Here is a 23,065-nt window from a genome sequence, read left to right on the forward strand (position 1 = left end):
TAGGTTTTTCGAATAATAAATATGCATATAACAGAGATCTGTGTACACTGGGTTTAAGAACCAGTTTGCACTGTGCAGTGGTATCATGTAGATTCATGAGCGGGGTGGGCAAGGACTTCGGAGGCCCAGGTTTTCAGGATATCCCTATCGAGTGTGCATGAAATTGATTTGAATGGTATTGAGGCCTTGTGCGTGCAAATTTATCTTGTTTATTAATTAGAGATATCATGAAAACCTCACTGGTTTGGGGCCCCTGGGGAATGAAGTTGATTAGTCCCTGTTCTAGGGTGCTTCTAAGGACTGGATTAGCCACTGATTTAAGGGAAAGTCTTCATTTCTACGTTTTCAGCTTACAATTTGCTTTTCTCCAGGTTGCTACGGGACCCTGGGAATGGAGTCAGGAGTGATCCCTGATTCTCAGATCACATCATCACCCTTCCTTGAGTGGACGGACATTGCGGGTAACAAGAACGTCTGGAGTGCTGAGAATGCCAGGTTGAAAAAGGCTGGTCCTCCTTGGGCTGCCTCTCTCACTGATGAACATCAATGGCTACAGATAGATCTTAATAAAGTTAAAAAAATCACAGGTAACATTTCAACAGAATTGAACATATGGCTTATTTCTTTAGCTCCTCTTCTCTTTTGAGGACGTTATGCTTCTTGGTCAGTCAGTATTCTCTATTTCCAGCAGGCGGTGGTCGGTCTCCAACACACTCCTGGTTTCTCCTTCTTCTGTGTCTCCTGTTCCTGGTACCTTGGTTCAGTTGAGCTTTGGGGTGTCTAGGCCTGTAGAGGTGTCTGACTTCAGTACACCTGGTGGTGCCATGTCCCTCCTCCTGCCTCTTCATTCCTCCTCCTCCTCCTCACAGAACTTTGAGGAAAAAAATGATGCTGGAAGACAGCAGGTTTCTGCTTATCTGGCGTTCTGGAGCAGAGGTTATGTCTTTGTGCTCCTGGAGCTGTCTGGATTCAGCCACCTGATCGGATTCAAAAGACCTGTAGGTACCTGTAAGGCCAGCAAAATTGTGAGTATGAACTTTCATTCTCCCTCTGTCGGGTTTGTGCTGTTCGGGTTGGTGCACCTGCGGTGGTACACTATTTCTTTTTGAGCAGCCTGTGTAGGGGTTTGCCAGTGTTTTCAGGACTGTACCATTGGGCCAGAGCAGGAGCAATTTTGGCCTGCCTTTTTTTAATAGTATTTTTTATAGCACTACTCTTTCAGTTGGCGGCAGCCGTTTGATCACAGGCTGCAATAATGGATTGCTCCTTCTCCTTTTCTGTCTTCGCAGCTTTCGGGCCATTGTGGTGCAGATGGCACTAGCTCCCTTAAATGGCGGAGGATTTTTTGTCTGCCTTTGTGGTTTCGGGTCTCAGATCCTTCTCACTTTGCAAACTCCTGCACAGAAACAGCCTGGACCTCGCTGCTCCCAGGTCACTCTCTGCTTCTCAGCTTCCCTTGCAGCCTTCTCGGTGACAACCTTCTCCAGGCTACTCCTCCCGACTGCATTTCAGTCTGAAGCTCACTTCTCTTTCAGAGGCCTTGGCGATGCTGTCGTGGGCTGTCCTCTTTTCGTGAGGGGAGTGTATTTCATTCTCACCTCAAGCTACAGGGCAGTCTCTCCTCACGGGTGCCTGGCCTGCTCTTAACCGGCTGCATAGGCAGCCTTCGGCTTGTGCCCATGCTTGCAGGGGCATTTGCTGCCCTCTGCTGTGTTTACTCCTGGTACTGGATTGCAGTGTTCTTTGTTTTGGTAGCTGGAACTTTATGCCGTTTGGACTGTTTTTTGTTGTTTTTTTCTCCTTCCTGAGGCATGGCCGTTTTTCTCCTCTTTGATGCAGGGCAGCTGGTGGCCCGTGTCCGCATGAGCATCTAGTGGTACACTACTGCAGTGGCTGCCTTCGGGGCATGTCGGTCATCTCGGCATGACCTCTTTAAGGAGGCAATCTCATAGGGAGCCTTAGACTCTCAGTTGTCAGGCCTGTTTTTTGGTCCTTTGTGGCATTGTCAGTCTTTAGCTCCCAATTGCATTCGCAGACAGCATACGGTAGCATTTCTGCCTCACAGGTCTCTGCGTCTTTAGCCACCTTGAGGCCGTTCCAGCATGGGCAATTTCCCTTCAGATTATTTAGTGCTTGCACTATTGGCCTTTGGGCCACTGTAGCGTTGCAGCTTGGATTAGGTGCTGGGTGGGATGCCCCTGGGAGCCTGGCAGGTTGCAGCCTTCTGTTTTTTTGCTGCTGATCAGCAGCAGAAAACAGTTTGTAGTGCCTTCACTGGCCTCTCCATGTCTACTGTTCTGGGACCCTCCTGTTGTGGGCTGTGCAAGCTGCCTGGCCTTGCTGCATACTGTCAGGTTCATGCCGTCTCGAGTGCCCTCTCTCCGCAGGGCAGACAATGTGGTTGTATCTTTTTGCTTCTACAGGCATTCCACTGTTAGCAGCTCCAGCTGTGTCGACCTCCAGCAGTTCCTGTGGCCATTGTTGGCCTTTGCCTCACAATGATGGCTTCAGCTCAGCACACTGCTACGACTGCTTGGCTAGCTCGTGGCTTTAGAGTATCAGCAGAATTTGGCTATTTCGTGGCTGTTGAGCTTCTTTCTTTGGCACATGTGGAGCACGGCTCCATCACTATCTGTACAGTATAGTTTCCCTTTTCCATATGCTGCATTGCTCGGTATTTGGAGCATGGTTCTGGTTATTCCCGGTGGCCACATCACCATACCTAGTGAGGTCCACTCATGCTTTGCTGGTCCCAGTTTCAGTTCGGTTCTGTCTCGGGATGCTGTTCCATTTCCTCTCTGTCAGTTGGAACAGCTCCATGTCTGAATGGGGAGCAAACCCCTCCTTTTTTTGTGTGAGGAACACAGCCTGACTCTGAACATGACCGTCTGTGCCTGGTGGTTGCAGCTTCTTTGTGGGGCACAGCTCCATCTCTGCCCGTTGGGTGCTGATACAACTATGAACTCGTCTCCATCTCTACATGTCTAGTGTTTGCTCTGTCTTTGAATTTACTGCACAGTGCTCTCTCTGTACATGGAGTGTGACTCTATCTCTTGAGTGCAAGGCGAGGTTTCTTTGTAGGAAGTGAATCTCCTTCCTCTGGTTATGCCTCATAATTTCAGCATTAGAATTGTCCAAAGCTCCATCTTTGGATGCATAGTTCAGTTCCATCTCTGATTACAGAACGCTGCTCCTTGCCTGGCTCTGGGGTGCAGCTCTGTGTCTGGATCTGGGTGCAGTTGCATCTCTGGATGAGGAGCACTGTGCCATTTATGGAGGTGAAAGTGCATCCATCTCTGAATGTGCACAACAGCTTTGACACTGTTCCTAATCTGATTCTTGGATTGGTCTTGTCCTTGTTATCTGTAACTTTCCCACTTTGCTGGGGAATCTGTTCTAGCTGGGGAGCATGCCCCTGGTGTTCTGTAGTGTATAGCTCAGCCACTTCTGTGCAGAATGTTACTAGCTGGCATCATATTTCAGCTCATCCTATGTCTATAGGATTCTGCTTGGTCCAAGCCTAGGGCGCAGTCTCGCCCTGTCCTGGGATCCTTCCCGTCTTACTTTGCAGTTTTCCTTTGTGCCTTCATGCTTGAACTGGCTGCATCTTGGCATGGTCAGTGTGACTCCAGCTCAGCATTTTTTGCTTGATTCCATCACTTATTTGAAATCCTGACAGTGTTCTATGTAGATCCCTTATTAGTGTCTCTGAGTCAAGGGCGACTCTGAGCACAGTCCCGCCATTGTTGCCTGTGGTGGTTTCCACATTTCCATTAATCAGCTGTTTCCTCCATTATTTCAGAGGATGAAGTTTCTATCTGCTCCTTTATATCGTGCTCGCTGTACCTTTCTGGTACCTTCAGGCCACCAATGGATGTGTGGGTGTGGTCTCCCTTCCTGCTTCTGGTGAGTCTCAGTTGGGGCAATGCAGCCATAGCTCGCTGGAGTTGGGCGCCTATTGCTTGGACATACGTCCTCTGAGCACATCACCTTTCCATTATCTTCAATGAAGGCCCCCAGTGTGGTTCCTTGTGACACATATTTTCTAGACTTTGTCAGGTTGATGGTTTCAGCTAGGTCTAAGGCATCCTTCAGGGTGTCATTCTTTCTGCAGCCGAATCTGATTCCTACTCTACTTGTGGACTGCTTTGCTACATCCCACAAGTCTCTGGATTCATCTGCTGCTGATGATGAAGGAAAAATTATGTCTTACCTGATAATAATTTTCTTTCCTTTACTCACTGCAGATGAATCCAGAGTCCCACCCTTTCATGAGGTTGACGCTATCAGTTCAGTCTGTTTCTCTGTTTAGGTTTCTTGCTGTGGTTGCCTGTGCATACTTCTGCTAGTTGATAGATTTATGCCTCATTTCTGTGAGGAGGGAGAAATGTTTGCCTTATTCTTTCTGCTTTATGAGAAATACTGACTGACCAAGGAGCATATCGTCCTATGTGACAGAGTTCAGTTTGGTACTCTCTATCTCCACCTGCTTGTAGATGATCATAACACATAAGTCTCTGGATTCATCTGCTGTGACTAAAGGAAAGAAAATTATCAGGTAAGACATAATTTTTCCATATAACATACATCTTATAAAATCATCTAAAAAGGAGTATGCATATATTTTTTTCTCAAGTAAAATCTTTTCCTTCTTTCCTAAAATCAAATGTATCCTGCAAGTTTCTTAAATCAGTTCACAAAATTCAATAATTTGGGTCCGAAGGGAAAACAGGCTTGATTAAAAGTTGTATGACGAGCATCTTTTAATGAAGGGACCTCCAATAATACGAGATTTTGAGACTGTAAGACCATTGCAGGCTGATAACATTTCAAAGGGGATTTTGGTTCAAGAAAAACAGCTAATTTAAGGGACTTAGAACATCATCCACATCACTTTAAACCTGGCCTGCCATTCTATAGGCCATTGTCGGAGCCATTGTAATAGACTGCTGTATCCTTGTGCCCATTAAGACAAGTAGCTGTGTTCTGAACACTTTGCATAGCCTTGATGAATGACTTTGACAAACCAAAGTACACAAAATTGCAGTAATCTACTGGTATAAGCACCAACTGTTGCTGCATGATTATCATATGCTCAGTTACAAGCACATCACTTAATATCTCAATCTCAAATGTTGTATGAAGGACAGTTAGTGAGTTCTTAGTACCTCTGATAGAGGTATTGGATCCCATGTACCTCTTCTATACCAGTAATGTTCTGCCTCCTGTTCTCCACTTGCATTGTGCTTCCATCTGCAGTTTGTTTGAAAAGTGCTTATATAAATCCCAGTTATGTCTAATATTTCTGTGTTTAAATTTAGCAATGTTACATTCAGCATTTCTATGTTTTAAATATGAATCTTTCACAGGTATTATAACGGCTGGTTCCAGCTTGGCCCAGTACTATTTCTATGTATCCGAATACAAAGTTCTGCACAGTACTGATGGGCAGAAGTGGACAGCATTCAGGGAGCCTGGCACAGATCAGTACAAGGTACAATCGCACCAGTCCACGGTCTTCCCATATCTAATGTGATTGAGCTTGTTGTTTTCATCTGACAAGGGAGCACAGCCTTACTTAATTTTATACAATTAAAAATAATGTAAAAACCCTTTGGGAATGAGAGAAGGTTCTGTGGTCTCCTGTATTATGAACTTATTGGTTTCTGAATGAAACATGGCTAGTTCTGCAGTGCCTGGGGTCCTTGGACCTGTTATTCCACATTTGACTGTGGAAGGACAATCACTTGTTCACACTGTCAAGGCTCCTGCCAGTGAAAACGAGTTGGTTCCAGTTGAGTATGCTTGAACTGAGAGGGGCTAAAAACTCTTCTTGCAGATGATTGAGTGTTGTTGGGTCTAAAGCTTGTGCCTGTCTGAGACCAAGATTACAAATTTGGGGTGAGTAATTTTTTTTTTCCAGATATTTCAGGGAAACACAAACTACTACCAGGAGGTGCGTAATAACTTCATTCCTCCCATCGTGGCCCGCTTCATCAAAATTAATCCTTTCCGGTGGCATCAGAAGATCGCGATGAAGGTGGAACTGCTGGGCTGCCAGATTGGAATGGGTAAGGGAGGAAGACTATGTCCAAAGCTTAAGTAAGTCAGTGGCCTGGGTGGGCTGTGGAAAAGTCAGACAGCTGGTTTTATGGGCTGATGCAGGGTTGTTCTTTCTCTTTACGGCTAAGTGAAAACTTTGACGTGGAGCCTTTTGTGATGGGGCTGAGGGATGGAAATTATGAAATAAAATAAAATATGAATTACATCCCCTCCCCAGCTACCTAATCATTATTTTAATATTGCTTGATCTGATGCATAGTATTATCCATCTCATCTACTCATCTGTTTCTCAAGGCTCACTGCCTCTTTTCCATCTTTAATCAGGACCAGCCCCTCCACTAGGTGGACGCCTAGGGTGGTACAGTTTAGGGGATGGCACCAGCATTTGGTCTACAGCATCCCTTCCTTCCTTCCACCCTGAGGTGTTCAGCATCTTACTGCCCTTCTGCCAGGGAAGTGATACAGTAGGTCAGCATCTATAAAGACGCATAATGGCTGGCACAGGGGCTTGAGCATCTATGCATGGTCAAGACCTGCCGGCTCCCACCCCTCAGGGAGGAGGAGGGAAGGGAAGGAGAGATATGCTGGACACTAGACAAGAGGGTAGAGAAAGGAAGGAGAAAGATGCTGGATACCATGGAGGGGAGAGCTGTGAACTGCCCCTTGCTGTGTGTGGGACATGGGAAGGCTGAAGGTTCACCTAGGGCATCAGATACCAATGGGCCGGCCGTATCTTTAACATGCTTTTCTGTCCCACTCTTCCTGTTCTTTCTTTCCTCTTTGCTGCTTCGCTTACCGGATGGCTGTCATTTGCTCAGCTCTTTTTCTCTCTCTGCCCAGGTCCCTCTCCAGCATCATCCTGCAGTGTACGTTCTTCCTCTTTATTGCTTCACTCTTCAGGATGTTGCCTACATTCTTATAAATCTAGATCTTAGTCTGTCCTGGCTATACTGCTGCTCTTTTTTTTTTTTGCCTTCTATCTGGGCCTTCATAAACACTCTTGTCCTTTATAGCCCTGGAATCTTCAGTATTGCTGCCGTAGTTTGCCTTTTCTCCATCCTAACATCATACCTAACTGCTGGCTATTCTCCCTTCTCTATTTTCTTTCTGAAGCACTGGAAAGTGCAGTGCATAGGCAAAAGCAAGATCTCTGTTTTCTCCTTTAGTGCCATGTACATATTCCAGTCTACAGAAATTGATGCATTTTCACCTTTCTAATCCCTCCACCTATCCACTGCCTCCCACTATTCTGCTGTTTTTGGTCTCCTTGACGTGTCTGCAACCTTCAGGCCCAATATTCTTTTATCTGCTGTTGCTGTCTTGGGTGCTGCCCTTGACTGTTTTTTTTTTTTTCCTTCCTTGGCTGTTTCTGCTGTCCTTAATTCTTTTCCTCCATTCTGTAGCTCAGATGATGTTCCTCAAGACTTTGCATTTTTATGGGTGTGCTCAGTTTGCCTTTATTTCACCTGTTCACCAGCTCTGATGACATGCAGATCTTCTTCTGTTGTTTCTTATCAACTGTTTCCTAGGATGCACGTCACTCTTCCGTATATTAAATTCCACTCATTCTGGTGTGTTCTAATTCTCAGCTTCCTCGTGAATTCTTGTCTCTCCCTCTCTGCTTCTCATTTGCTTAAAGCCTGACTTGAGCCCTCTTCTTTCCCAGACTGGATCACTAAACCTGCTTTCTCTCTGACTTGCTTGATAAGTCTCTCTGCACACTCCCAGCTCTTATACAGCTTGGAAACCTATCAGCTCTTACCACACTTGATATCGTTTGCCTGCTACTCCCTTGTTTCACACACTTCACTGGTTTTCCATTAGGGTGGAAGAATGGCCTAATGGTTAGAACAGCAGGGCTGAGAACCAGGAAAGCCAGGGTTCAAATCCCACTGCCATTGCTTGTGATCTTGGGAAAGTTGCTTAACCCTCCATTGTCTTGGGTACAAACTAAGATTGTAAGCCTTCTGGGGACAGGAAAATATCTATAGTACCTGAGTGTAACTCACCCTGGGCTACTGAGAAAAGATGTGAGCTAAATACAGATGCCCATCCCATTAGACGCAGGATAACATTGAACCTGTTAATGTTTACCTTCTAGTTTGTTCATGGTCCTGCTCCTGGCTATGTTTTTTCTTCTATCGTTCCCCACCAACTTTTTTTTTCTATATCTTAAGCAAGCCACATCTTGTGTTCTGGTTTTGTCACTTTTGGATCACACTTTCTGGAATAAACTTCCTTCCAGTGTTTGGTATGTTACCTCTTTCATCTTTTAGATCTAAACCTATATGTTTTGCCTAGCATTTAACTTTTAACCCACCCTGTCTTAGGCCTCTAATGTAAGGGGTAGCTGAAGTTTTTTCATGCTGTGAGAATGCATTACTGTAAAGTACTCAGGTTAGCAAGCAAAACAAACTGGAAGAATAATTTTTTTCATGTAGCTTAAGTGTGAATTTAAAAAGAAACACTGCATTAAACACACTTAGGTACATAGAAATTCAGTAGTTGAAGTATATTTCTTGTTCCTGATTACTTTGGGAGATTTCTGTTGTCCAGAGTAGAAATCTTCTAAATACTTAGTGACCTGTACAGTATCTAAACCTGCCTCTAATTTTTTTTTCTCCCTTTACGCCCTTCAAGGTCGAGCTCCAAAACTCAGTGTGACACCACCTCCACCACCTGAAAAACCTCAGACCAAAAGTTCTGAGTCCCCTTTGCAGATTGATGAAACAACCTTCCCTCCTGAGATCAGAAATACCACAGTTACACCAAATATAATCAAAGGTACTTGTGTTTCCACAAAAATGATTTTTTTTTCAGAATGTTGGACAATTTTGTGAAATTAGTTTGTCTCTGCTCAGTAGATAGATGGCTATGACACTAAAATCCCCCAGTAGGGTTGACATTAATTGGTGCTGCTGATGCTAGTGTCAACAGAGAACCTATAGGGTGGTTTACTTTTTCTCATCTTTTTGGGAGGTGATTCTTCTACAGTAAGCTTTGAGGTACATTGCTGGAGGTGCCTATACTGTATATAAATGAATGACTATCTCCAGGGATGCCCACCTAGCACCTTTCACAATCACTAAAATTAACCAGGGGAAATCCAAGATAGCGGACATATGTGTGTGCTATGTAGAGCTCTCTGTTATTTATCTTTCGCTTTTTCAATGCCTAAGTGCAAAAGCCATCTTAGGAGTTCCCCCACCAACTACCTTGGGCTCTGGAGCTATACAGCAAGTGGTGATAACTCAATACATGGTCCCTGGATCTGCTTCAGGTTCTCCCAAAGTGTCAGTATGTCTAGTAGCACTATAGAAATGATTAGTAGTAGTCAGAGCAGGGAATGAGCACTGACTTGGAGAGCAAGGTTTCGCTTAGCCTGCTTGGCCCTGAAACTCCCCCATTGAGCTGTTTGGTCCTGGCATCAGCAGTCCTGGATATGTGCTTGGCTTCTTCAGCATGGGAGCTCCTTTGGGGACACTCAAGCAGTTCCGCCTTCAGTTGTTCCAGATAGCACTTCCCTCTTGCAAGGAAGAGGAGGTGAGGAATCTTCAGTGATTTGGGGCTTGGGGGGGTGAAGGCTCTGATTTCTGAGATTGAAGCTGCCAGGGTGAGTTCAACAATTGGCTTTGTTACCGTCTCGTCCCCCCAGACTCTCTTGGTTTTTGATTCACCAGGTCTATGTGGGTCATACTGTTGTATCTTCCAGAAACTCGTATAAGATACAGATTTGTGAGAACAAATTGGCTGGACATTCACCAAAGATTGAGGAACTTCCATCTGTTACAGGATAAGACTTTGGTTCATAAGAAAATAAAGAATATGGATAATCAGCTGAAATATTTGAATTTAAGGACTTTAAACTTTCCCCAGAGTAGAATTAGAACCCCAAGGGATTTATTCCATTAGTATTTGAGAAAATTTGAAGTTCCGGAGGGGGCAATCCCCCCTTCACAACAAATATGGTAGAAATTAAGCCAGGATATCAACAGGATAGCCCTCTTGGTGAATCATCAGGACTTAAGAGTGTCTCAGGATAATTTACATGTACCAGCTTTGTTGGAAACCTCTTAGGAGGAGTTCTTTTGTATTTGCTCAAGATAGACTGGGTTGAGAAGTACCTACCTAGTGAAGTTAGCTTCTTGTCAGGAGCATGCCAGCCCTCGTGTGCCATTTGATCATAAGCTGGATATCCTTGGAGCAAGAGGAAAGTAATATGATTGTATGCTAAAATAAAATGTATAAATTGTTAAAGCCCAAACCCTCATTGTCATCTGACTTTTGATACTGGGTAACTTTGTAACATCCTGCTCTCCAAGAGCAATAAAACCATCTCTGCAGATAAAGTGGTGTTTCTCACGCACATGGTCCCTCTAATTACTGCCAGACCTGAGTGGGGGGAAAAGCGTGTGTGATATTTGACCAGTATGTGTACTGTTCTCTTACTTGCATTGTTTTGTGGTGCTCCTGGAGTGAAATTTAGAAGGGAGAGCTAACAACTAATTATCAATTGGGAAGCTTGAAGAAAAGCCCCTTCACCTTTTACTAGTCTTGTGTGAAAAATCATCATGAACTGAGGTTTCTCAAGTTGATAAAAGAGATTTATGTAAATTGTATAATAATTTTGAAAGGATTAATATACAACTTGTTAACATACTTAAGGGGATTGATAAATCCTAGTATCATGTGATCATCTTAAGTCTAAAGTAGACCCAAATGAGGTTCGAAGTAGAGAGCTGCACGGCTTCCGTCCCCGCGGGAATCCCGCGGAACCCGCGGGATTCCCGCAGGGACGGAGGCAGTTCCTGCGGGGTTCCCGCGGGGACGGAAGCTGTTCTGCGGGGTTCCCGCGGGGACGGAGTCAGTTCCTGCGGGGTTCCCGCGGGGATGGAACCAATTCTGTGGGCTTCCCGTGGAATTGTAAGCTCCACCTGCACCAGCCTCTCATCTACCGAATACCAATTTCTTTGAGTGCTGTCTCCTCCTCCTCCTCCTCTTCCTCCTTGCTTTAACAGCATAAATGTGGAAAGTCTTCCATTAAGGAGGTGGTAGAGTCACAAATGATGACGGAATTCAAAAAGGCATGGGATGAACACAGAGGATCTCTAATTAGAAAATGGAAGTTATAAAAAACCTAACCTTAAATGGCTGCATGTGTGTGGATGTGTCAAGTGACGCTTAGATGGCGACTCTGGCAGTGATGAACTAGGGCTGATACCTGGCAGACTTGTATGGTCTGTTTCTCATACATGGCAATCTGGTGTAGGATGGGCTGGAAAGGGCTTAGACAGCAACTTCAGTGGCTGGAACATGAGGACAGTGCTGGACAGACTTTTATGGTCTGTGTCCCACAAATGAGAACATGAATAGGCTGGAGTGGGCTTCGATGGCAACTCCAGCAGTTGGAACATAAGGATGGGGCCAGATAGACTTCTGTGGTCTTTGTTCCAGAAACAGGAAAGAAAGACCATAATCAAGTATATAATATCACACTTGTTGATTTAATGATGAATTGATCATGAGTGTGACTATTGGGCAGAGTGGATGGACCGTTCAGGTCTATTTGCTGTCACTTACTATGTTACTATTAATCCTCTTTGCTCCCAGGCTGGTGCACAGACCTCAGCTCTGACACAGGCACGAGAATCAGATGTCACCTGACCTACTGGTGCGTGCATGTGGCGACCTCTCAGCACACTGCCAGTGAATCAGAGACAAATCTTACATGTGCGCACCAGAGTGTTCCAAGTTCCAACTTCCGTTCCTTCCTTGCCTACAGTGCTGTGGCTCAAATCCAGAGAGAGACTGAGGGAGCTGACTGGAACTTTCTTTTATGTACTATTAAATTCTTACGGGGATGGGTTAAATTCTTACGGGGATGGGTGGGGATGGGTTAAATTCTTGTGGGGACGGGTTGGGATGGTTTAAATTTTTGCGGGGATGGGTGGGGATGGGTAAGATTCCAGTGGGGATGGGTGGGGACGGGTAAGATTCCAGCGGGGACGGGTGGGGATGGGTAAGATTTCTGTCCCCGTGCAACTCTCTAGTTCGAAGTGAGTGGTATGTATGTGGTTTGATAGTGAGTGAATGCAGATATAAGAACACTGTATAAGATACAAAAACTAAAGTGTTGTACACATAAGAAGAAATAAAATGTAGTAAAATTGAAATGCAGTTGCTTGATTTAAAGTTTAACATTGGTAGTGACTGGATTGAAATACAGGAACTCAGATTAATTGCTTTATATCAGAGGCATAGCTTGGGGGGGAGGGGGGTGTCAGGGGAGCAGCCACTCCCCCAAACGGACCTGCCGGCGCCTATTTTTTACATGATCTGTCGTTGATGGTCCGCTCTCCCCCACGCATTCAACCTTGCTATGCTTCTGCTTTGTATAATCAAGATGAGCACTGTTTTCAACACCAACCCTTTGCAGGGTAAAATTGCCCATGGAGTTTGAAGGACCATGGCAAGACTGATTACTACTCCCTTCGTGACCAGAAGAGCAGGAGCTTCCAGTCAGAGTTATTAATCTCTTCAGAGTTCTTAATCTCTCCAGAAACATAAAGGCTTATTTTATATTCTGTGTAGAAATTTTAGAAAAAGTTTGTTTGGCCTTTTCCAAGAGGTCTGAAGTTGCCCAAAATAAGCTTGGTTATAAAGGGTTTTAAACACTGAGGAGTCTGTCTTGTGTCAGATGCCTGAGGGTGTGGTAGAGTGTTCAGGGTATGTGTATTTATCCACAACAAAGTAAATGTGGTTTCATCAGAATGGAACTGCTGGAGATTCATGTTCTAGAAAATTCTGTTATCGAAGTGTCTGGTATTGTTTGTCATCTGTGACTGTTTTTTTGCCACGTAACTGGGTTTTGCAAAAAAGTGTGTGTATACCAGGGATTTACGAGGCAGCAATAAAATAAATTTAAAAAGTTGTGGTTTGAAAGGAAATGCAGAGGGTATCACAGTATGGTGGAGCTGATAAGATTGATTTTGGCATTGCCAGCCCTTTTCTTAGACTTCATTTTTATAGTTAAGTTCAAATATATAATTGTTTTAAAATTTCAATCCACCTGATATTCAAAAGGATTTAACTGGGCAGGAGTTTTAGGAGCAGAGTGTGAGTGTAGCACCTACTTAGCCAGTTAACGGCAATTTTCAGTTCATTAACTGGCTAAGCAACTGCATAAGGTTAATTAACCGAGCACCAGTCTGAATATCAGCCTGGTTAACTTTCAAGTGACTGCTGACACCCAGATATTTAATGCTGGGAGTCATGCATACCCCAGCATTGAATATCTGGGGTCAAAGCCCATAGCTTTGAATGGCTCAATACCACTGCGGGCTGATTATTGTGTATATAAGAACCTGCTGAAGATCTTGGAATGGTGCAAGCGTGTGTACAGTGTTAATTCAAGGGTCCTTTTACTAAGCTGTAGTAAAAGGGGGCCTGCACTAGCATCAGAGCGTGTTTTTTACACACACTGAGGCCCCTTTTACAGCAGCGGGTAAAAAGCGGTCTCTTTTTTTTTCTGAAAAGAAACGGCCGTGCGGTAAGTGAGCAGCACTGCCTGATTACCGCCAGGTAAACACTGGCGCTACAAAAATAGAAAATATTTTTGTATCACTGGAAATGGCACGGTGGGGGTGGGAACTACCACTGGGTTGCTGCGGTAGTTCCTGTTTAGCACACGGTAAGCTCGCAGCGGGCTTACCACCACTCAGTAAAAGGGCCCCTTAGCTGGTCTTCTGTTACAGTGCCAGAAGATAAAGCACAGTGTTGTAATTCTCATGTGTTTGAATTCATCTGTGCAGTTTGCATTCTCTTGCCTCTTGTCTCGTTCTAAATTCATTTGGTCTTCTGGTTAACTTGCTTTATTCTGTGCTGTTAGAGGGTAAGAGATATCTGTCCCCAACCATATTAACTTTTTGTAGGTGGAACGATTGTGGTTCCTGCTTTGTGTTAACCTGCAGTCCTTTCTCTATTGTGTTTCAGATGTGACACTGGCAGCTGTCCTGGTTCCTGTGTTAGTCATGGTCCTGACCAGCCTTATTCTGATTTTAGTATGTGCATGGCACTGGAGAAACAGGTAACTTCTACCCTCTGCTGGTGGGTAAATATTGGTTTGCTGGGCAAGTGTGTGTGTTAGTTTGGAAGAGTAAGAAAGCAAGTATTTGCTGAATATAATAGTGTTTGAAGAAGGTAAAATTATGTATCATACCTGATAATTTTCTTTCCATTAATCATAGCTGATCAATCCATAGACTGGTGGGTTGTGTCCATCTACCAGCAGGTGGAGATAGAGAGCAATCCTTTTGCCTCCCTATATGTGGTCATGTGCTGCCGGAAACTCCTCAGTATGTCGATATCCAAGCTCCATCCGCAGGACTCAGCACTTAGAGAATTACACCCACAAAGGGACACTCTGCCCAGCTCACCACCGCCGAAACGGGGGAGGGGAATTAACCCAGCTCATCCCCACACAAGTGGGGGAGGGGAATCCGTCCAGCTCATCCCCGCGGAGCGGGGGACGGACACCACCCCGCCGATGCGGGGGGATCTGGCTTATCCTGCAACCGCGGGAGGAGCTGACTGACCCTAACACCGTCGAAGCGGGAGGGGTACAAAGCTGCCCTACAGCCGCACGAAGCGGGAGGGAGCGCCGGCAGAATTTATGTCTCAATCCAGCCCCGTAAAACGGAGGGGAGAGGAATGCAGCAGCTCACTGTAACACAAACTCGTCTCAACTCCTGAAGAATCCAATTGAAAAAACTTGAACACGAAGTCCTCCTGAACAGGAACTGAAGACTAAACTTGAACCTGAAATGCAACCAGAATATAAATAGTACAGATATCTGGGAGGGGCTATGGATTGATCAGCTATGATTAATGGAAAGAAAATTATCAGGTATGATACATAATTTTACCTTCCATATCATCATGCTGATCAATCCATAGACTGGTGGGATGTACCGAAGCAGTACTCACCCAGGGCGGGACATTGAAATCCCTGACCGCAACACTGAAGCTCCAAACCGGGCCTCCGCCCGAGCAGCCACAGTCAAGCGGTAATGCCTGGAGAAGGTATGGGCCGATGCCTAAGTTGCCGCCTTGCATATCTCTTCCAAGGAGACGGACCCGGCCTCTGCCATCGAGGCCGCCTGAGCTCTAGTGGAGTGAGCCTTCAGCTGAATAGGCGGCACCTTCCCCGCGGCCACATAAGCTGCTGCAATGGCTTCCTTGACCCATCTTGCCACTGTAGGCTTAGCAGCCTGCAGACCCTTACGAGGACCTGCAAACAGGACAAACAGATGATCCGATTTCCGGAAATCATTGGTCACTTCCAAGTATCTGATGATGACTCGTCTCACATCCAGAAATTTGAGAGCAGAGTATTCCTCTGGGTAGTCCTCCCTACGAAAGGAAGGGAGACAGAGCTGCTGATTCACATGGAAGCGAGAAACAATCTTGGGCAGGAAGGAAGGCACTGTGCGAATAGTCACTCCTGCCTCAGTGAACTGCAGAAAAGGCTCTCGACATGAGAGTGCCTGGAGCTCGGAAACTCTTCTGGCTGAAGTGATAGCCACCAAAAAGACTGCTCTCAACATCAGGTCTTTCAGAGATGCCCTCGACAAGGGTTCAAAAGGCGGCTTCTGCAAGGCTCTTAGCACCAGGTTGAGATTCCACGCAGGCACCACTGAGTGCAGAGGAGGGCGCAGGTGATTAGCTCCCTTGAGAAAACGTACCACATCTGGCTGCGAAGCCAGGGAAGCACCCTTCAGGCGGCCCCTGAAGCAAGCCAGAGCTGCTACCTGGACTTTAAGGGAACTGAGCGACAGGCCTTTCTCCAGACCTTCTTGCAGGAACGCCAACACTGAAGAGATTGGAGCAGTGAAGGGAGAAAGTGAGCCTGCTTCACACCACACTGCAAAGGTACGCCAAACCCTGGCGTAAGCAGTAGAAGTAGAGCGCTTCCTCGCTCTCAGCATAGTGGCGATCACCTTGTCTGAGAAGCCCTTCTTCCTCAGATGCTGCCGCTCAATAGCCAGGCCGTAAGACCAAAGGGGGAGGGATCCTCCATCACCATGGGACCCTGATGCAACAGACCCTGCTCCACTGGCAGTCGCAGAGGGTCGTCCACTGAGAGCCTGATCAAGTCCGCATACCAGGGACGTCTGGGCCAGTCCGGACCCACCAGGATTATCCGGCCCGGATGCTTTGCCACCCGGTCTAGCACCCTGCCCAGCATGGGCCAGGGCGGGAACACATAGAGAAGCTCCTGTGTCGGCCAATGTTGGAGAAGAGCATCTACTCCCAGAGATCGAGGGTCCCGTCCTCTGCTGAAAAAGCGCGGCACTTGGCAATTGGCCGATGACGCCATCAGATCTAGGCTCGGCTGGCCCCAGCGCTTCGTGATGTCCAAGAACGCCTGAGCCGATAACTGCCACTCTCCGGGATCCAAGGTATGGCGACTGAGAAAGTCCGCCTTGACATTCATGACTCCGGCAATGTGGACCGCTGATAGCTGTTCCAGGTTCGCTTCCGCCCACTGGCATAGATTCATGGCTTCCTTGGCTAGAGGGGCGCTCTTGGTATCTCCCTGGCGGTTGACATAGGCCACAGCCATGGCATTGTCCGACAGGACCCGTACTGGCTTGAACGCCAGTACCGGGAGGAACTCCAAAAGCGCCAACCGAATGGCTCTGAGTTCCAGGAGGTTGATAGACCAATTTGCCTCTGCAGGAGACCAGAGCCCCTGCGCTGTCCTTCCCAAGCAGTGGGCTCCCCAGCCCGTCAAAGAGGCGTCCGTCGTGACGACAATCACTCCGGGGTCACAAGAGGCATCCCTGCAGACAACTTGTCTGTCTTCAGCCACCAGCTCAGCGCCTTGCGCACTGCTGGGTCCAAGGGAAGGCGCATAGCATAATCCTCCGACACCGGAGTCCAGCGCTGCAGCAGAGAGTGTTGTAGTGGTCTCACATGAGCCCTGGCCCAGGGCACTACTTCCATCGTGGCCGTCATAGAGCCCAACAGCTGCACATAGTCCCAAGCCCGAAGCGGAGAGGCTACTAGGAACTGGTCCACCTGATCCTGAAGTTTGACAATCCGATTGTCCGGCAGGAACACTCTGCCCACTTGGGTGTCGAATCGAACTCCCAGATACTCCAGGGACTGAGTCGGGCGCAGCTGGCTTTTCTCCCAGTTGATGATCCACCCCAGGGAGCTCAAAAGAGCAATCACCCGGTCCACAGCTTTGCCGCACTCTGCATAAGAGGGGGCTCGGATCAACCAGTCGTCCAGATAAGGATGGACTTGTACTCCTTCCTTTCGCAGGAAGGCCGCGATGACCACCATTACTTTGGAGAAGGTCCGCGGAGCAGTAGCCAACCCGAATGGGAGGGCTCTGAACTGGAAGTGTCGGCCCAGGACTGCAAAACGCAGAAAGCGTTGATGAGGCCAGATGGGAATATGCAAGTACGCTTCCTTGATGTCCAAGGATGCGAGGAACTCCCCTGCCTTCACTGCCGCTATAACAGAGCGGAGAGTCTCCATGCGAAAGTGCCGAACTTTCAAGGCCCGATTGACCCCTTTGAGGTCGAGGATAGGTCGTACAGAACCTCCTTTCTTTGGCACCACAAAGTAAATGGAGTAACGTCCCTTGCCAAGCTGATTTTCTGGCACCGGAACGACCGCACCCAGGCGGATCAGATTGTCCAAGGTCTGCTGCACTGCCACAGCTTTGGCCGGAGACTTGCAGGGAGAGAGTACAAACCCGTCTCTTAAGGGTCGGCAGAACTCTAGCTTGTAGCCGTCTCTGATGACTTCCAGCACCCAAGCGTCTGAAGTTACCCTGGTCCACTCGCCCAGAAACAAGGACAGGCGTCCTCCAATCTGCACTGGGCCATGGACCAGGACCCCGTCATTGGGCACGAGACCCTGGGGGAGGACCGGAGGGCGCACCTCCGGGACGGCGGTCTCTGCGAAAGGAATGCTGCTTGGGGGAGAAGTTCCTCTTGAAGGAAGAGGGGGCAGAGGAGCCCGACTTGCCCGGGCGGTACCGACGGGCTTCCTGAAACCGTCTTCTGGAGATACCGGGGCGAGCACTGGCCCGAGCCCTGACCTCTGGTAACCTCTTGCCCTTAGACGTGCCGAGATCGGTCACAATTTTGTCCAGCTCGACCCCAAAGAACAGCTTGCCTTTAAAAGGCAACTTAGCCAGGCGGGACTTAGAGGCGTGGTCCGCAGACCAATGTTTCAGCCAAAGCCACCGCCGCGCAGAGACTGTCTGAGCCATACCTTTAGCCGAGGCTCTCAAGACATCATACAGTAAGTCTGCCAAATAAGCCAAGCCCGATTCCAGGGCCGGCCAATCAGCCCTCAAGGAAGGATCCGAGGGGGAAGCCCGCTGCACAATCGTCAGGCACGCCCTGGCCACATAGGAGCCGCAAACTGAGGCCTGCAAACTTAAGGCAGCCGCCTCGAAGGACGACCTTAAGGCCGCCTCCAATCTTCTGTCTTGGGCGTCCTTTAGGGCCGTGCCACCTTCCACCGGCAACGCCGTTTTCTTAGTCACCGCAGTGATTACAGAATCCACGGTAGGCCAAAGAAAGGCCTCCCGTTCACTTGCAGGCAAAGGATAGAGGCGGGACATAGCCCTAGCCACTTTGAGGCTCGCTTCCGGGACATCCCATTGAGCCGAAATTAAGGTGTGCATGGCATCATGCACGTGGAAGGTTCTAGGCGGGCGCTTCGTCCCCAGCATAATGGCGGAGCCAACAGGGGCTGAGGGAGAGACGTCCTCTGGAGAGGAAATCTTCAAAATGCTCATGGCCTGCGCTAACAGGTTGGGCAAATCCTCTGAGCGAAAGATCCGCGCTGCAGAGGGGTCATCCGCTCCATCCGAGCGGGAATCCGTCTCCTCCAAGGAATCCCCAAAGGACCGTTGGGAGAACTCAGATACGCTGCCCTCATCTACATCAGAGGAAACAAAGTCTTCTAAGGCCTGGGAATCCACCCGAGGGCGTTTACTTCCGGGGGCCTCAACCCCTTTATCGGACAAGGGAGAAGGGGCAGCGTTTTGCATAAGGAAGGCCTGATGCAGCAGCAAAATAAACTCGGGGGAGAAACCCCCCAGACTGTGCACTTCAGCAGCCTGGGCCACAGCCCTAGACGCACCCTCAACCGGCGCTCGCAAGAGCGGGGGAGAAACAGGCTGCGCATCCAAGATGGCGTCCGGCGCGACACTCCGCGAAGAATGGCGCTTAACTTTAGCCGCTTTTTTGCCGTCGCCCAAATCAAGGGCGGCCATGGCATTAACGTCTCCCAGCTCAAGGGCGGCCCAAGAAGAAGCCGTCCGAGCAGAGTGGCCGGCCAAGATGGCGGAGGCGAGCAGCGGGGGATGGGCGTTTATGGCGGGAAAAACCGCCGCACCGGAGGAAGACCCGGGACACTGACCGGCCTCCGAACTGACACCCAACAAGGGCGAATCAGACTTTAAGACCCCAGCATCCCCGCTAGAAGCGCACACGCGGTCCGGGGAGCGATTCTTCACGCCCTCACCCTCCGACGCCATAGGCCACGTGGAGATCGATCGGGGAACCCCCTGCCCGCTATAAAAAGGTAAAAGTTACCTGCTTCTCGCTCCGAGCTGTAACGACCTGGTGTCCCAGTGAGTAGCTGCAATAAACGTTTAAATAAACGTCGAAATAAACGCCCTTAAGGACGTCCAAAAATTTTTTTTTTTAACGGAGCCAGCGGGAGGGGGGAGAAAAGGAGGGACCTGGCGCCACCAGGTTTGCACTTGCTCAAGAAGAGCCCTCAACCCCAGGTACTCAACAAAACCTAAAGATTAGGCTTGGAGACCTAGCCAGAGCTGCTGCTGTGTGTGACCACCACCTGCTGAGATAGAGAACATACTGAGGAGTTTCCGGCAGCACATGACCACATATAGGGAGGCAAAAGGATTGCTCTCTATCTCCACCTGCTGGTAGATGGACACAACCCACCAGTCTATGGATTGATCACACCACCAGTCTATGGATTGATCAGCATGATGATATGGAAACATGTTTATAAAAGGGTGTTTGTTTGCCTGAAGGTTCAAGAGAGCTACTCCTATAAGATAATCAGCAATTTCATCTTCTTACCCACCCCAGGCACATTCTTTGATACAGACACTTTACCCCTGTGGAGGTTGGCATGTAAATTCTTCAGTGCAAGATTCAATTAGGAATTTGCATTAATGAACTAACATAAAATACACCAAATATATTTAAGAAACTTTTAAATTTTGATTAAGCATCTCCAAATCTTCAACAACCCTAAATAACTAGCAACATTATTAAAATGCAGATATCAGTCAGTTCTAGCAGCAGGATGGGGGCTATCTAGTCTTTTTGCACCAAGTGGCGCAGGCATGGTCTACCAGTTGTCGAGAGGTGCAGAGAGTTTTGGCTCCGAGAATTGCTGATCTCTAGAGGCTAGTGGCAGATGTGGAGGCAGGCAGACAGATATACAGAGGAAACCTACTGAAGGCTGTGTAGTAGTAAGGACCCACCTCTAGTCTGGCAGCCCTTATGCTGTCTTGGAGGGGCAATGTGGAGAACTATGGAACTCATTACCAATACAGATTAGATGGATCCCAAAGTATCTGAGCTTCCACAGGAAATTGAAAACCTGGCTTTTTTGCAAATACTGTGGCCCACAATCAAACCCAACCTAGTGACCACTCGACTCCCTGACACGCTCCAAGGGGCTTCAAAGGATGTGGAGCAAAACACACCATGGGATTACAAAGGAAACCAAGCAAAAGATGCAGAAGATTCTGTGTAACCAAGAGACATGGCCATTCATTAACTTGTTATCCCTTTTGGTCACCAAGTTCTACTTAGATCTGACACACACAAATGTAACAGTGTTCTCCTCCTGTTGACGTTTCTTCTCTTGTTTCAATTGTAATGTTTTTTTTTTTTTTTTTAGAGTTTCTTGAGTTTCATTGTTCAACCTCTTCCCAAATGGGATTTGCTCTCCATCTAGAACTTAAAGATTAAGCGGACTATAAATGCCAAAATTAAATCAAACTAAATTAAATGTCACCTGGAAGGTGAGCATTCTCTTGATGTGGCAGGAAGTGATCCTATAGCTGAGACTTGCCCTCCAGGTGATGCAGTATCTTCTGACACTAATGTGTTTCTAGAGATCTGTACCCAGGTGGGAAGGGTTAGTCTGCTGCTGTTGGTGATTTGATCATCAGGAATGTAGATAACTGGCTGTTAAATGAATGTGAGGATTACTTGATAACTTGCCTGCCTGGTGTAGAGATGATGGATCTCACACATCATCTAGATAAGATTTTAAAGAGTGCTAGGGAGGAGCCAGTTGGTCTGGGAGGGGGATTCTGAAAGCCAAACTTTAGGCTTTTTAGATAAGAAATGTGAAATCCAAAAACTGTAGGGTGGAGAACTCCAGAATCTCAACGTGTAGATCAGGTGGTGGTACAGGGAAAAGGAATTTAAATTTGTTACAAACTGGAAAATGAGCCTGTTTCAGAAGGATTGGCTTTACCTTAACCAAGTTGAAACTCGGCTGCTGACATGAAGCTTATATTTAAACGAATCATAGGGGAAAGCCACCAGCCACTCAGGAGTTTGTGGTTCAATGCCAAGTATCTTCAAAAGGTACTAGGAAAATGAGGAAGAGAGAATATTTTAACATGGAGGCAGCAATAAAAGATTTTAAATAAAGGTGCATTTATATCTATCAACTGTTCAACAGGTTGTGAATACAAATAAAAAAAAAACATACTTTGGATTGTCTGTGTAAATGCCACAGATCTAAAAAAAAGATTAGAGACTTGATGAAAGAATGATAACAGATGGAATACTGTGAAACCAGGGTTCACATTTATATTGGAATGACAGGGCAAATCAAATTGGTGGAGCAATGGGGCTATATATTTAGGATGGCAGAGAGTGGAGCAGAAAATTCATTCAGGAAATGGTGGGGAAGAGCTTAGAAGTGGGCATATACTAGTACCCACCTGGCCAGGGTAAAGAAACAGTGACCTGCTAATGGAAATCATCTCATCTGCTGGTTCCAGAACCGATGAGAAAAGGAACTATTGTAGATCTAGTCCTCCCTGGCACATAGGACCTGGCTCAAGGACTAATGGTAGAGCAGTCACTTAGCCATCACGATCATAATGCAATCAAATATGACATAATCATTGGAGGGAGGACCTTAAGGAAAGTTACTGCTATAACATTTAATTTTGAAAAGACTATGATAAAATGAGGAAATTAGGAACAAGAGTGGTTGCAAAGGTTAAAAATTTGCACTGAGTTGGCCCAGGCTTGGCAACAGCAAGCCTTGGCACCCATGCCTCAAATTCTCTGCAAGTTGGACTTTCTTTACCAGATGTCTAAATTGACTGCATTAGAACAGGAACGCTTAGCTGTGTTTTGTAGAATTTGGCGGCCATGTGAGATCTGGTGATTTGGCCCAACCCCCAGCACCTCGAATGGATAAACACTGGTTTACCTGTGGTGGGGAGGGGGTAAGGGTTTGTTGTAGGGGGTGAGCTTTGATTGTTATTACTCGGCTTTTTAGATTGTTCTGTACTTGTTCTACTGGTTTAATAAACAAAGAAAAAAACAAAGTTTGCACTGAGGGTAATTTTATAACAGGGCACCTAGGTTAATTGGGCAGGAAGTTGCCTACTTTGGCCCAGTTTTATAAAGACACATATGTTACACCTCTCAAACAGACATAAATATTAGCACATTAATTAGCACAACTCTGACAACACCTCCAGTAAAAGTACACACACTTTGCCACCACGTTTACTTTTACTTGTGACCTAATTTTGTAAAAGCCGTTTTACATACATGTATATTGCCTCAGACACACTGAGGTAGCCCCCACACTCTGGAATTTTCTCCCAGAGGGGCTAAATCTAACTCTATACTATCTCTACTTCAGGAAGCAGTTGAAAGCCTGGCTGTTC

At 47.0% G+C, this 23,065-nt stretch overlaps 1 protein-coding gene across 2 annotated transcripts in view; it reads left to right on the forward strand.

Annotated features, from left to right (window-relative positions):
• DCBLD2 (discoidin, CUB and LCCL domain containing 2) overlaps nucleotides 1-23,065 on the forward strand; it is a 155,684-nt gene that overhangs the window by 123,528 nt on the left and 9,091 nt on the right. For both annotated transcript variants that reach the window (XM_030204054.1, XM_030204055.1), the window contains 5 exons: nucleotides 372-587; nucleotides 5,370-5,494; nucleotides 5,924-6,071; nucleotides 8,704-8,847; nucleotides 14,056-14,149. In XM_030204054.1, coding sequence (XP_030059914.1) covers nucleotides 372-587; nucleotides 5,370-5,494; nucleotides 5,924-6,071; nucleotides 8,704-8,847; nucleotides 14,056-14,149 — 727 coding nt within the window. The remainder of the gene's footprint in view (nucleotides 1-371; nucleotides 588-5,369; nucleotides 5,495-5,923; nucleotides 6,072-8,703; nucleotides 8,848-14,055; nucleotides 14,150-23,065) is intronic.

The sequence above is a fragment of the Microcaecilia unicolor genome, chromosome 5, assembly GCF_901765095.1.
Source record: "Microcaecilia unicolor chromosome 5, aMicUni1.1, whole genome shotgun sequence".
Classification (NCBI taxonomy): domain Eukaryota; kingdom Metazoa; phylum Chordata; class Amphibia; order Gymnophiona; family Siphonopidae; genus Microcaecilia; species Microcaecilia unicolor.